This window comes from Rhinopithecus bieti, unplaced genomic scaffold (genome assembly GCF_001698545.2).
Source record: "Rhinopithecus bieti isolate Rb0 unplaced genomic scaffold, ASM169854v2 scaffold_76074, whole genome shotgun sequence".
In the NCBI taxonomy this organism is placed as follows: Eukaryota; Metazoa; Chordata; class Mammalia; order Primates; family Cercopithecidae; genus Rhinopithecus; species Rhinopithecus bieti.
In genome coordinates, this window is record NW_016828659.1 from 146,422 (window position 1) to 159,940 (window position 13,519).

General features: G+C 46.7%; 1 protein-coding gene across 2 annotated transcripts in view; it reads left to right on the forward strand.

The window, feature by feature from the left end:
- Positions 1-7,892, forward strand: part of MANSC1 (MANSC domain containing 1) — a 22,854-nt gene extending 14,962 nt beyond the window's left edge. For both annotated transcript variants that reach the window (XM_017864568.1, XM_017864569.1), the window contains one exon: positions 6,199-7,892. In XM_017864568.1, coding sequence (XP_017720057.1) covers positions 6,199-7,130 — 932 coding nt within the window. In that variant the 3' untranslated portion in view covers positions 7,131-7,892. The remainder of the gene's footprint in view (positions 1-6,198) is intronic.
- Positions 7,893-13,519: the final 5,627 nt, after the last annotated feature.

Consider the following 13,519-nt stretch of genomic DNA (forward strand, 5'->3'; position numbering starts at 1 on the left):
AAAAAAAAAAAAAAAAGTAGCCCAGCTTGGTGGCGGGCGTCTGTAGTCCCAGCTACTTAGGAGGCTGAGGCAGGAGAATGGCGTGAACCCGAGAGGCGGAGCTTGCAGTGAGCCGAGATCGCACCACTGCACTCCCGCCTGGGCGACAGAGCGAGACTCCGTCTCAAAATAATAATAATAATAATAAATAAATAAATACATAATCAAGAAAAATATAGTCACAAGTGCTATGCAGAGAATTGAGACAGGACGGTAGAATAGTCCATCAGTAAGTGAAGATGTAACCCCTAAACTGAGATCTGAACAGCGAGGAGCCAGATGTGAGATCAGGGGAAGACCTTCCAAGTCCAAGGTCCTCAGGCAGAATGGTTTGGAGTGTTTGAAAAACCAACACTCCAATCCCAGCTGGCTGACTCATTGTGAAATATGTAGAGAGTGATATGTAAAACGGCAGGGAGGGCCAGATCACATAACATCTTGTAAGTCATAAGAGGGAGGTTTTTTGTTTGTTGTTGTTGTTTTTGAGACAGAGTCTCACTCTGTTGCCCAGGGTGGAGGGCAGTGGTGCGATCTCAGCTCACTGCAACCTCCACCTTAGGAGGGACGTATGCCACCACTCCCGGCTAATTTTTTTTTTTTTTGAGACGGAGTCTTGCTCTGTCACCCAGGCTGGAGTGCAGTGGCCAGATCTCAGCTCACTGCAAGCTCCGCCTCCCGGGTTCACGCCATTCTCCTGCCTCAGCCTCCCGAGTAGCTGGGACTACAGGCGCCCGCCACTTCGCCTGGCTAGTTTTTTGTATTTTTTTAGTAGAGACGGGGTTTCACCGTGTTAGCCAGGATGGTCTCGATCTCCTGACCTCGTGATCCGCCCATCTCGGCCTCCCAAAGTGCTGGGATTACAGGCTTGAGCCACCGCGCCCGGCCATAATTTTTGTTTTTTTAGTAGAGACAGGGTATCACCACATTGGCCAGGCTGGTCTCGTACTCCTGACATCAGGTGATCCCCCCACCTCGGCCTCTCAAAGTGCTGGGATTACAGGCATGAGCTTCTGTGCCTGGCCAGGAGTTTTTAGGTGTGTGGTGGGAAACTGTGGGAGTTTAATTTTTATTTTTTTGAGATGGAGTCTCACTCTTTCGCCCAGGCCGGAGTTCAGTGGTACAGTGTCGGTTCAATACCACCTCTGCCTCCCAGGTTCAAGTGATTCTCCTGCCTCAGCCTCCCAAGTAGCTGGTTACAGGCAAGCATCACCACGCCTGACTTTTTTTTTGTATTTTTAGTAGAGATGATCTCACCGTGTTGGCCAGGTTGGTCTCGAACTCCTGACCTCCTGACTCACATCTGTAATCCCAGCACTTTGAGAGGCTAAGGCGGGCGGATCACGAGGTCAGGAATTCAAGATCAGCCTGGCCAACATGGTGAAACCCCATCTCTAATAAAAATACAAAAATTAGCCGGGTATGCTGGCATGTGCCTGTAATCCCAGCTACTCAGGAGGCTGAGGCAGGAGAATTGCTTGAACCCAGGGGGCAGAGGTTGCAGTGTGCGGAGATTGCACCACTGCACTCCAGCCTGGGCGACAGAGCAAGATTCCGTCTCGGGGAAAAAAGAAAAAAAAAAAAAGGTGATTTCTCAAAGCTCACCATAGATGCCCTCTTGGGAATGGACAGTGACGCAGCAGCAAAGTGGAAATGGAAAGACTGGTTAGGAGGCGCAGGTGAGATCTGGGTGAAGAAACCGGGAGTGGCGGGCGAGACGGAGAGATGGACATATGGGCTGTCCGAAGTAGAGCTAACAGGACCTGCTGGTGGTATGGGTCTGGGGGGTCAGAACAAAAAAACCGTCAAAGCCAAGTCCTAGTTTTTGCCTTGAGCAGCCAGATGAATGGTGACCCCATTTGCTGCATTGGGGGAAACTTGAGTAGTTTTAGGGTGGTGGAATGGAATCTAGGTGGAGTGGAATCTAGGGTTCTCTCTTGACTGCATTAAGTATGAGGTGTGTGCATGTTGACGCTGCTTTGCCCCCTAGCTGAGGCTGTGTCTGAGTTTTGTTCATGTACCAGGGAAACCTCATGTGTCAAACATCCTCTCAAACAGGAGCACGAAGCAGAGTGTTGTGTAAATAAATTGTTGTTAGGATATGATGATAGAAATTACAGCTGAATTTGTTTTCTAATACTTCTGGAGTGTTGCTGCTTTTGTAATGCACATGTAAAAGAGCATGTATGGGATGAAGATCCTTGCCAATGGAAATGGGAAAAAAGGGAACTTTGCATGTGCATAAATCTTCTTAGGGTGAGTGTGAAGGTAATGAAGTGAAATTAGAATTAAACGGTTCTTGTGGTGGCCACCAGGGGGCGTTGCCAGCCCCTGAGCAGGTTGATGGACACCTAGGGGCAACGTGGCACCAACCCCGGACGTAGTATTCAAGGGACTGTTTATATCTTCAGGATGTGTGCAAGTTGTGTTTGTAATTCTGTTTATGAATCTGTCCATCTTGATGAATTCATATTACCCCATTAAAAATGAATTATCTGCCTCCTGCCTGGAGTGAAATTAAATACAGATTATCTGTTTGGTGGTTTGTTTCTGAAGAACTCTATTTCTTTTTCTTTTCTTTTCTCTTTTTTTTTTTTTTTGAAGCAGTGTCTCATTCTGTTGCCCAGGCTGCAGTGCAGTGGCGTGATCATGGCTCACTGCAGCCTCCACCTCCTGAGCTCAAGCAGTCCTCTCCATTCAGCCTCCCGAGTAGTTGGGACTACAGATAATGCACCACCATGCCAGGCTAATTTTTTAAAAATTTTTTCAAGCCTGTAATCCCAGCACTTTGGGAGGCCGAGATGGGCAGATCACGAGGTCAGGAGATCAAGACCATCCTGGCTAACACGGTGAAACCCCATCTCTACTAAAAATACAAAAAAAAAAAAAACTAGCCGGGCGAGGGGGGGGCGCCTGTAGTCCCAGCTACTCGGGAGGCTGAGGCAGGAGAATGCCATAAACCCGGGAGGCGGAGCTTGCAGTGAGCTGAGATCTGGCCACTGCACTCCAGCCTGGGCGACAGAGAGAGACTCCGTCTCAAAAAAAAAAAAAAAATTTTGTAGCAATGGGGGTCTCAATATGTTGCCCAGGCTGGTCTCAAACTTCTGGCCTCAAGCAATCATCCCGCCTCAGCCTCTCAAAGTGCTGGGATTACAGGCATGAGCCACCGTGCCCAGCCTCTATTTCCTATATCCCATTGACTAATATTTACAGACCAAGAGTTTGAAAGATGACAGTGGATTCTGTTCATTCTCTAAAGCCATTGCAGTTTGGTATTTAATCGTTTATTGTTGTTGTTGGCAGCTTCATGGCATGTCATTTTTGCCAAGGACTGGAAGAATAGGATAATTCAGACATAGAATAAGTTGGGAGACTGTTTGCTCAGCTGGGGTCCAAGTAATCGTCTCTCATTTTTCAACTCAGTGAAGTCGTTTGAAAATAAAACTCCAAAGAGGCGTTAAGGGTGCAGAGCTGCTCTGCAGCTCCCTTTGTGGCTCATCTCTGCGTGACTGAGAGGAAGCGCCATGCCCCAATGGCAAACATGAGTGGGTGAGGCGAATGGAGCAGGTGTGGAGGATCCCTGTGTGGTTCTAGGACCTCTGCCAACAGGGGAATCTTATCAAGAAGTGGGACTGGCCCTAGCTTTGCTTTATTTATGAGCTTGCATGCTTGAGAAAGAAAACAGCTGTTTTGGCCATTCTTGTCAATGGCCATATTTAAGTTCTGATTTCACACACATCACAGAGTGTTTACTTAAACAGTCTTTTTCTTTTTTAACTTTAAAATGAATTATAGGCCAAGCATGATGGCTCAGACCTATAATTCCAGGACTTTGGGAGGCCGAGGTGGGTGGATTGCTTGATTCCAGGAATTCAAGACCAGCCTAGGGGCAACGTGGCAAAACTCTGTCTCTACAAAAAATACAAAAATTAGCTGGGCGTGGTGGCATGGCACTGTGGTCCCAGCTGCTCAAGAGGCTGAGGTGGGAGGATCACTTGAACCCAGGAGGTTGAGGCCGCAGTGAGCTGTGTTTGTGCTACTGCACTCCAGTCTGGGTGACAGAGCAAGACCCTGTCTCAAATATATATGTATATATTTTCAAATATATGACGTAACATTTGACCCAAATTCTATTTTAGAGTAGAATACTATATCCTAGAGCAGATGTCCACCAACTTTTTCTGCCAAGGACCAAATAGTATTTTAGACTTTTCACACTAGTACTTTAGGTTTTGAAATACAGAAATTTGAATTTCGTATACTTTTCCTGTGTCACACAATATTCTTTTGATTACTTTTCAGCCATTAAAAGAAATGTATAAACTGGCCAGGCATGGTGGCTCACCCCTGTAATCCCAGCACTTTGGGAGACTGAAGCAAATGGATCACCTGAGGTCAGGAGTTCACGACCAGCCTGGCCAACATGGTGAAACCCCATCGCTACTAAAAATACAACCCAGGTGTGGTGGCATGCGCCTGTAATCCCAGCTACTCAGGAGGCTGAGGCAGGAGATCGCTTGAATCTGTGAGGCAGAGGTCGCAGTGAGTCGAGATCATACCACTGCACTCCAGCCTGGGTGACAGAGTGAGACTCTGTCTCAAAACAAATAAAAATTTTAAAAAAATGTGAAAACCATTCTTAGTTTGCAAGTCATACAACAACAGATGGCAGGCCAGATTTGTCCATCAGGCCGTAGTTTGCTGAGCCCTGTTCTAGATGGATGAATAAGTGACAGTGCAAAGAACCTCTCAGAGGGGTAAGGCTTAGAGAGTAGTCACAAGACGGCATGAATCCGAAGCTGCCTCTGGATCCATTTGTAGGAAAGAGGAGACTGAGGACCAGTTTGGAAGCTGGCATGGAGGTAAGTTGAGGAAGGAAAAGGAAAAGAGAGCAGGAGTGAGTGGACTGAGAGATGCCAAGACATTCCTCTGCTTCTTTCCTTGTGTTTTCTGCAGTTCTGATGTACGTGAGATGATTAGCCTAGCGGCACTGACACACAGCAGTTCACCTGGCCATTCCCTGCACTGGATTGCTTGAACAGCCCTTTCCACTTTGAGCTGTGATCAGTGGGGTGTGTGATCAGGGGCACAATTCTGAGCTTCCTGGAGCAGGAGCAGGATCTGGGGCTGGTTTCTCCCCAGCAGGCATCGGGACTGTATGGATTTCTGCTCTCTGTGTCTACAGTGTGGTCATCATGATTTCAAATATTGGTCCCATCATCCTCATGACCTACGACATTGGCTCCAAAATTCCAATCTTTGAGAGTCCGAGTGAAATCTCCCAGATAGCCTCGGTCCTCGGAGCACAGTGCTGGAACGATACGTCTCTGGTTTTTGTTGTCATTGTTCTGCTGCTGCTGTGGCCTCGGTGCTCAGAGGGGAGACCAGACCCTGCCTGGCCCCTCCTCCTCCTGCCTGTCAGAGACACATAACAGGGATTCTGCTCCCTCTCTCCTGCTCTATCGCCTCGTTTCCCACAGCTTCCACATCCCTTTCTTGCCTGCCCCATGCCCCCACTGCAATCTCTCCTGATGATTACTTGCTTCCCAATTGTCATCTCAGTCTTAGTTGGTATGTCCTGCAGAAGCCCACACCTTCCCCCGCATTCTCCCTGCCAACCTTTCCTGCTCAGGTCACCCTCCAGCCCACTTTTTTCCCTGGCCGTGGCCCCTTAGGAAGATGAAGAACCCTCTCCATCTTCCTAAGCCTCTTGCTGCCCTGCTGAGCCCCTCCGGCTTCTCTGCTGTGCAACTCCCACCTTTTCCTTAATTTGCCTGGTCCTCCTTCACACATTTCTCTTATCTTCTGTCCTATCATGCTAGAAATAAACCACAGCATCTGGTAGAGAGGCGGCGTTATCAGATTCTCATCTAGCAATTTGTGTTTTTCCATTTTGCACACATTTCAATGAAATGTCAAGTATCAACGGTTTGGAGATTTGTTTAAGAGATAGGATCTCCCTATGTTGTCCAGGCTGGTCTTGAACTCCTGGCCTCAATCCATCCTCCTGCCTTAGCCTCCCAAAGTGCTGGGATTACAGGTGTGAGCCACCATGCCCAACCGGTTTGGGGATCTTTTGAACAAGCTGATATGTTTATATTTTTTAACCTACCTTAGCATGGAGTTATATAAGCACTCCTCTTATTTTCCATATATTTCCAGGTTTTCCATCTTTGACCAGAAATTTGCCAAGCCAAGAGTTACCCCAGGAAGACTCTCTCTTACCTGGCCAGTTTTCACAAGCAGTCACTCCTCTAGCCCGTCATCACACAGGTTATTCAAAGCCCACCGATATCTCATGGAGAGAGACACTTTCTCAGAAGTTTGGATCCTCAGATCACTTGGAGAAACTATTTAATATGGACAAAGCAAGTGCCCAGCTCCTTGTTTATAAAGAAAAAGGCCATTCTCAGAGTTCACAGATTTCCTCTGATCAAGAAATAGCTCATCTGCTGCCTGAAAATGTGAGTGTGTTCCCAGCTACAGTGGCAGTTGCCTCTCCACATACCACCTTGTCGACTCCAAAGCCCGCCATCCGTCTACTCACCAATGCTTCAGTGACACCTTCTGGGACTTCCCAGCCACAGCTGGCCACCACATCTCCACCTGTAACCACTGTCACTTCTCAGCCTCCCACGACCCTCATTTCTACAGTTTTTACACGGGCTGTGGCTACACTCCAAGCAATGGCTACAACAGCAGTTCTGACTACCACCTTTCAGGCACCTACGGACTTGAAAGGCAGCCTAGAAACGATACCATTTACAGAAATCTCCAACCTAACTTTGAACACAGGGAACGTGTATAACCCTACTGCACTTTCTATGTCAAACGTGGAGTCTTCCGCTACGAATAAAACTGCTTCCTGGGAAAGTAGGGAGGCCAGTCCAGGTCGTTCCTCCCAGGGCAATGTTCCAGAAAATCAGTATGGCCTTCCATTTGAAAAGTGGCTTCTTATCGGATCCCTGCTCTTTGGTGTCCTGTTCCTGGTGATAGGCCTCATCCTCTTGGGCAGAATCCTCTCAGAATCACTCCGCAGGAAACGTTACTCAAGACTGGATTATTTGATCAATGGGATCTATGTGGACATCTAAGGATGGAACTCAGTGTCTCTTAATTCATTTAGTAACCAGAAGCCCAAATGCAGTGAGTTTCTGCTGACTTGCTGGTCTTAGCAGGAGGTTGTATTTTGAAGACAGGAAAATGCCCCCGTCTGCTTTCCTTTTTTGTTTTTTGGTTTTTGTTTTGTTTTTTGTCTGAGATGGAGTCTTGCTCTGTTGCCCAGGCTGGAGTGCAGTGGCACGATCTCGGCTCACTGCAGCCTCCATCTCCTGGGTTCAAGCGATTCTCCTGCCTCAGCCTCCTAAGTACCTGGGATTACAGGCATGCGCCACCATGCCTGGCTACTTTTTGTGTTTCTAATAGAGATGGGGTTTCACCATGTTGGTCAGGCTGATCTCAAACTCCTGACCTAGTGATCTGCCTCCCTCGGCCTCCCAAAGTGCTGGGATTACAGGCGTGAGTCACCACACCCAGCCCCCTTCTGCTTTATGTTTGGTTTTTGAGGAGGAGTGAAGTGGGAACCAAATCAGGTAATTTTGGGTAATCTGTCTTTAAAATATTCGCTGAAAACAAAGCTCTACCTAAAAATTTGATTGGCTTTTATGCAAAGAAACAGGTTAGGACATCTAGGTTCCAATTAATTCACATTCTTGGTTCCAGATAAAATCAACTGTTTATATCAATTTCTAATGGATTTGCTTTTCTTTTTATATGAATTCCAATAAAACTTATTCCAGATGTAGTTCCTTCCAATTAAATATTTGACTAAATCTTTTGTTAGTCAGTAATGTTCTTGTAAGTAGCATGTCCAGCTGGATAATTTTCCATTTATTTCCACTAGCAAAATGATTATGTGATGAAAATATGTGTTCCACGTTAAAATGACAAACCCCCTTTTCCCCATCAGTGAGCAAAGTCGCTTGGGAGAATTCTAGCAGAATGTTAGCCCACATGGAGACAGTGGTAAGTCAGTTCTGATAAATGGCCAAATCCACTTGGGATCTGTTCTAGTTAACTTTTTAAAGAAGTATTATAGACATTTTCTAAACTTGTACTAAGTTAAAAATGTACCAATATTATTTTATATCCTTACCTAAATTGACCAGCAGTCAGTTTAAGCTTAATTTAGAACAACATTGGAAATAATAACCAGCACTAAGATTGATGCTGCAATTTTTACTGGTTACCAATTAAAATTTCTGAGAAAGGCTTTTAATAAAGTTTTCCAGACAAGTTACAGATGAGGTAACAAAGAGTCCAGAAGTCCCCTGGGTCAGTTTGACACCTCTTTTCTCTGGACTTCAATATGGTTATCTGTAAAATGGGACATTTGGTCCCTTCCAAGTGTTACCAGAGTTTTTACAGATAAAAATGGAATTCAGATGCAAACTTAATACAGTGAGCACTAGAGGGCAGTAGCTGGTCAGTAAGTACAGCAGTTAAGACAAATGCAGGAAATGATAGAAAAGGCTTTTCTTCTCCTTCCTCCTCACCTCTTCCTTCCTCCTCATCTCCTCCACCTCTGCTCTCCTGGGACCCCTCCCCCATTTCCCTGGTTTACACTAAGCTCATAAAGTACATTAAGAGTGTACATTAAAGTACATTAAATAATACTTTTCTTACATTTTCCAACTTAACAGCTTGACACAAATCTCCAAAGGGTTTACATAAGCTTTAAGTAGGTTGAATAAATAAAACCTTGAGTCAATTTAATTTAACAAGTATTTATTGAATATCCGCATCTAGGCCAGAATCAGATTAGTAACCTAGTGCCTTGGAATTTTAAAATGTCTCGTCTCTTTATTAATGGATTTAGTAAGTGGAAATAAGGCTTTCTGTGGTGGTTTATAAAGGTATTTTCCTGGCTCTCTTGGAGTTCTCTGTCCACCTTGCTGCAGTCTTTGTTGTGATGGAGAGACCACACGGCAGTGGTCCAGATGAGTGATGCTACAGGTCCAAACTGGCAGTGGCCATGAGGATGTAGGTTGTAGGGGGACATCTGGAGTGGAAAGAATGCTCTTCTCACACAGCTCTGTCTACTTACTGCCCCTAGGACGGTGGGCGCAACTGTGGCAAGGGCAGTCAGGGTAGAGGAATCCCTTAGAGGAATTCAGCAGTGACTAGTGTGGTCAGCCTTTCAGACAAGGCCCATTGAGTTATGAGCCCCATCCTTTGGTTTGTAGAAAGAGAAGGTGGCAGCCTAGAACAGGTGAGATGAGGAAGGTCCTTCTGCTCAAACATACTCTCTCCATATTTTACCAACACGATACTGACCTAGGTTAAAAAGCTACTCCTGGCCAGGTGCGGTGGCTCACACCTTGTAATCCCAGCACTTTGGGAGGCCGAGGTGGGTGGATCACCTGAGGTCAGGAATTCAAGACCAGCCTGGCCAACATGGTGAAACCCCATCTCTACAAAAAGACAAAAATTAGCCAGGCATGGTGGCAGGCACCTGTAATGCCAGCTACTCGGGATGCTGAGGCAGGATAATCACTTGAGCCTGGGATGGGGAAGTTGCAGTGAGCCGGAGGTTGCAGTGAGCTGAGATCGTGCCACTGCACTCCAGCCTGGGCGACAGAGTAAGACTCCATCTCAAAAAAAAAGCTACTTTTAACCAGGCACACAGTGGCTCACATCTGTAATCCCAGCCCTTTGGGAGACTGAGGTGGGAGAATCACTTGAGCCCAGGAGGTCGAGGCTGCAGTGAGCCATGATCATGCCACTGCACTCCAACCTGGGCAACAGAACAAGAGCCCATCTCAAAAAAACAAACAAACAAACAAACAAAACAAACAAAAAAAACTGCTCTTAAAAAACCTGAGGACTCCTGGATGAATACTGCTATGTGCCTGTTTCTCAATTACCCCTGGCCTGAGCGAGGCACTCTCGGAACTCTTTGGCTCCCAGTCTGTGGTGGACACTACCGATCACCTGCCCCGCAGCCAGCTCCAGTCCCACTCCTGCCTCATTTGTTACAGGTTGGAGGTTTTAGGTTCAGGGAGGGACCTGTGACCCAAGTTTTAGCGGAAAGGAAACCTACTAGAGGCTTCTAGGAGAGATTTTCTTGCTTGTAAAGAGAAGGCTGCAGAAGGAGAAAAGCTCTTTTTGCCCACATCCCCTTATTTCATGCTTGGGATGCTGACCATGTGAGGACTTGGTCATTGGAGCTATGGTGGCCTCCCTGCCATGATGAGTGGAGAAGGCACTGCCACACTGAACGTGGCAGTGGGTACAGGAAGAGTCTGCTCCGGGATGCCTGGGTTAATTGACAGGACAAACCCTGGAACTGCCAACTTCCATCTTGTTCTGTAATAATAAATCTCTAATATTTGTACCACTTTTAGTCGAGTATTCTGTGATTTATTACTTATTGAGAGCAAACACTTAGAAAATACTTACACTATGTGCCAGGTTCACTTTTACATATACTAACTCGTTTCAATTCTACAACAAACTTTTGAATAATTTTAATCCTTATTCTGTAGATAAGGAAACTGAGACAAAGAAGTTTAAGGGCCTTGCCGGAGGTCACTTGCCCGGATAGTCTGGCTCCAGAGTTGCCACTTTTTACATTGTTATAACTGGAATGATACACGATGTAACCAAAAAGAGGTTTGCAGTAGATTGGAAATGTTCTAGAAAGCTTTTTGTTGTTGTTTGAGACAGAGTCTTGCTTTGTCACCCAGGCTGGGGTGTAGTGGCGCAAACACAGCTTACTGCACCCTCCAACTCTCAGGCTCAAGTGATCCTCCCACCTCAGACCCCCAAGTAGCTGGGACTACAGGTGTGTGTGCCACCATACCCAGCTAATTTTTGTATTTTTGTAGATACAGGGTTTTGCCATGTCGGCCAGGCTGGTCTCAAATCCCTGGACTCAAGCAATCTGCCCATTTCAACCTTCTGAAGTGCTGGGATTACAGGCATGAGCCACCATGCCCAGTCCTCGATAGCTTTTATTTTTATTTATTTATTTAGAGACAGAGTTTTGCTCTTGTCCCCCAGGCTGGAGTGCGATGGTGCGATCGTGCCTCACTGCAACCTCTGCCTCCCGGGTTCAAGTGACTCTTCTGCCTCAGCCTCCTGAGTAACTGGGATTATGGATGTGCACTACCATGGCCAGCTAATTTTGTATTTTTAGTAGAGGAGATGGGGTTTCACCATGTTGGCCAGGCTGGTCTTGAACTCCAGACCTCAGGTGATCTGCCCGCCTCGGCCTCCCAAAGTGTTGAGATTATAGGCGTGAGCCCGCCCCTAGATAGCTTTTTGTTTGTTTGTTTTTTAGACGGCATCTTGCTCTGTCGCCCAGGCTGGACTGCAGTGGCACGATCTCAGCTCACTGCAGCCTCCGCCTCCCGGGTTCTAGCAATTCTCCTGCCTCAGCCTCCCAAGTAGCTGGGATTATAGGTGCCCACCACCACACCCAGCTAATTTTTTAATTTTTTGGTAGAGATGGGGTTTCACCATGTTGGCAAGGCTGGTCATGAACTCCTGACCTCAGGTGATCCACTCACCTTGGCCTCCCGAAGTGCTGGGATTACAGATGTGAGCCACTGCGCCCGGCCTAGATAGCTTTTAAATGGTGTTGAGCTGAATGATACCTTGAGCCAAAAGCATGGAAATGAAGAGGTCAGTGGTCTCATTCTGGAGTGGGCTTCATCCACTTTCCCAGTTGCTGATCACCTGTGCCAAAGTTAAGAGTGACTCCTCAGGGACACACCAGAGCAGAGAACCCAAGCTGTTTCCGTGTCCTGTCATCTGGGTTAATAGTACCACCAGCCACCCAGTCTCTCCTGTATTGAGCAACTTCAAAGTCATACTCTGTTTCTCCTGCGGCCTCAGCCTCCACATCCAACGTCTACCAAATATTACCTATTCTCTTTCAAAGATGCCTCTCAAAGTCAGCCGTTCCCACTGCTGCCTCCTGTTTGGTCTCCCTAACGTGCTTGTCCTTGCTCTGCTCCCACATCACATATTCCCTCCTTACGACTTCAAGTTACATTAAAAGCACAACACACAGTACATGTAACTCCACACATGACACTGTGCTCCCAGTACCTCTGGGGATGATTACCAGTTGCATGTGGCAGGTGTACCAAGGCTCCCCATGCACTAGCCCAAACCTAACCACATTGCGTCTACCTCTGTCCCGTGAAACCTGGGCTGTAGCTACACCACCCTTTTCAACACTTCTCAGTATTGCCAGACACTTTGACGAGCCATCCTATTCCCTCTGCTTGTACATGCCTTTCCCCCTTGTTCACTTGGCAAATTTCCACTCATCCTTCAAGACCACGCTCACACGTCACCTGCACTAGCGTCTCCCCACACTCCCCCGGGAGAAGTATCAATTCCTCCGGGGTTTCTGACACAGCTCGTGATTTATACCATTAGTGAAACACTTCCATGGAATCATAATGTATCAGGTTATATATTACCCCGCTAGACTGGGATGCGTTAGACAGCAACGTTTCTCTGATTCCACCATACCTAACAGTGTGTCTGGCACATAGGCATTCAATAAGTGATCATGAGTGAATTTTATAACCTGTTCATTGAAGGTCATTTCTTTCAGCAATGGGCAATAATGTGATTTGGCTGCATACAGAACAGCTTCTATATCATGCAGTGAAAGTGAACCCACTGACGTGCATTTTTTAGCAGAATGGGATAAAATCCGGGTGCACTGGCCGGGCGCGGGGGCTCAAACCTGTAATCCCAGCACTTTGGGAGGCCGAGACGGGCGGATCACGAGGTCAGAAGATCGAGACCATCTTGGCTAACCCGGTGAAACCCCGTCTCTACTAAAAAATACAAAAAACTAGCCGGGCGAGGTGGCGGGCGCCTGTGGTCCCAGCTACTCGGGAGGCTGAGGCAGGAGAATGGCGTGAACCCGGGAGGCGGAGCTTGCAGTGAGCTGAGATCCGGCCACTGCAGTCCAGCCTGGGCGACAGAGCGAGACTCCGTCTCAAAAAAAAAAAAAAAAAAAAAAAAATCCGGGTGCACAGTAATGAAGTGTATACTCTTACTTTAAGCCCATGTGCAGAGGGATGGGTAGATAAGTATTTGATTTTGTTTATTTCTCTCCTTTGGGTTCAGATAGTATAGGTTCCTTAGCCTATAGAGAGGAGGAGCTGACAGAATGTGCTTTTGTTTGTGTTCTTATATTTTTGATTAATTTTTTCCCTTTCTTTCCTACCTTCTTTCCCTCACTTTTGTCTATCTCTCCCTTCCTCCCTCCCTCCCTTTCTCTTTCTTTCTTTTCTTTCTTTCTTTCTTTCTTTCCTTTCTTTCCTTTCTTTCTTTCTCTTTCTTTCTCTCTCTCTTTCTTTCTTTCTTTCTCCCTTCCCTTCCCTTCCCTTCCCTTCCCTTCTCCTTCCTTCCTTCCTTCCTTCCTTCCCTCCTTCCTCCCTTCCTTCCTCCC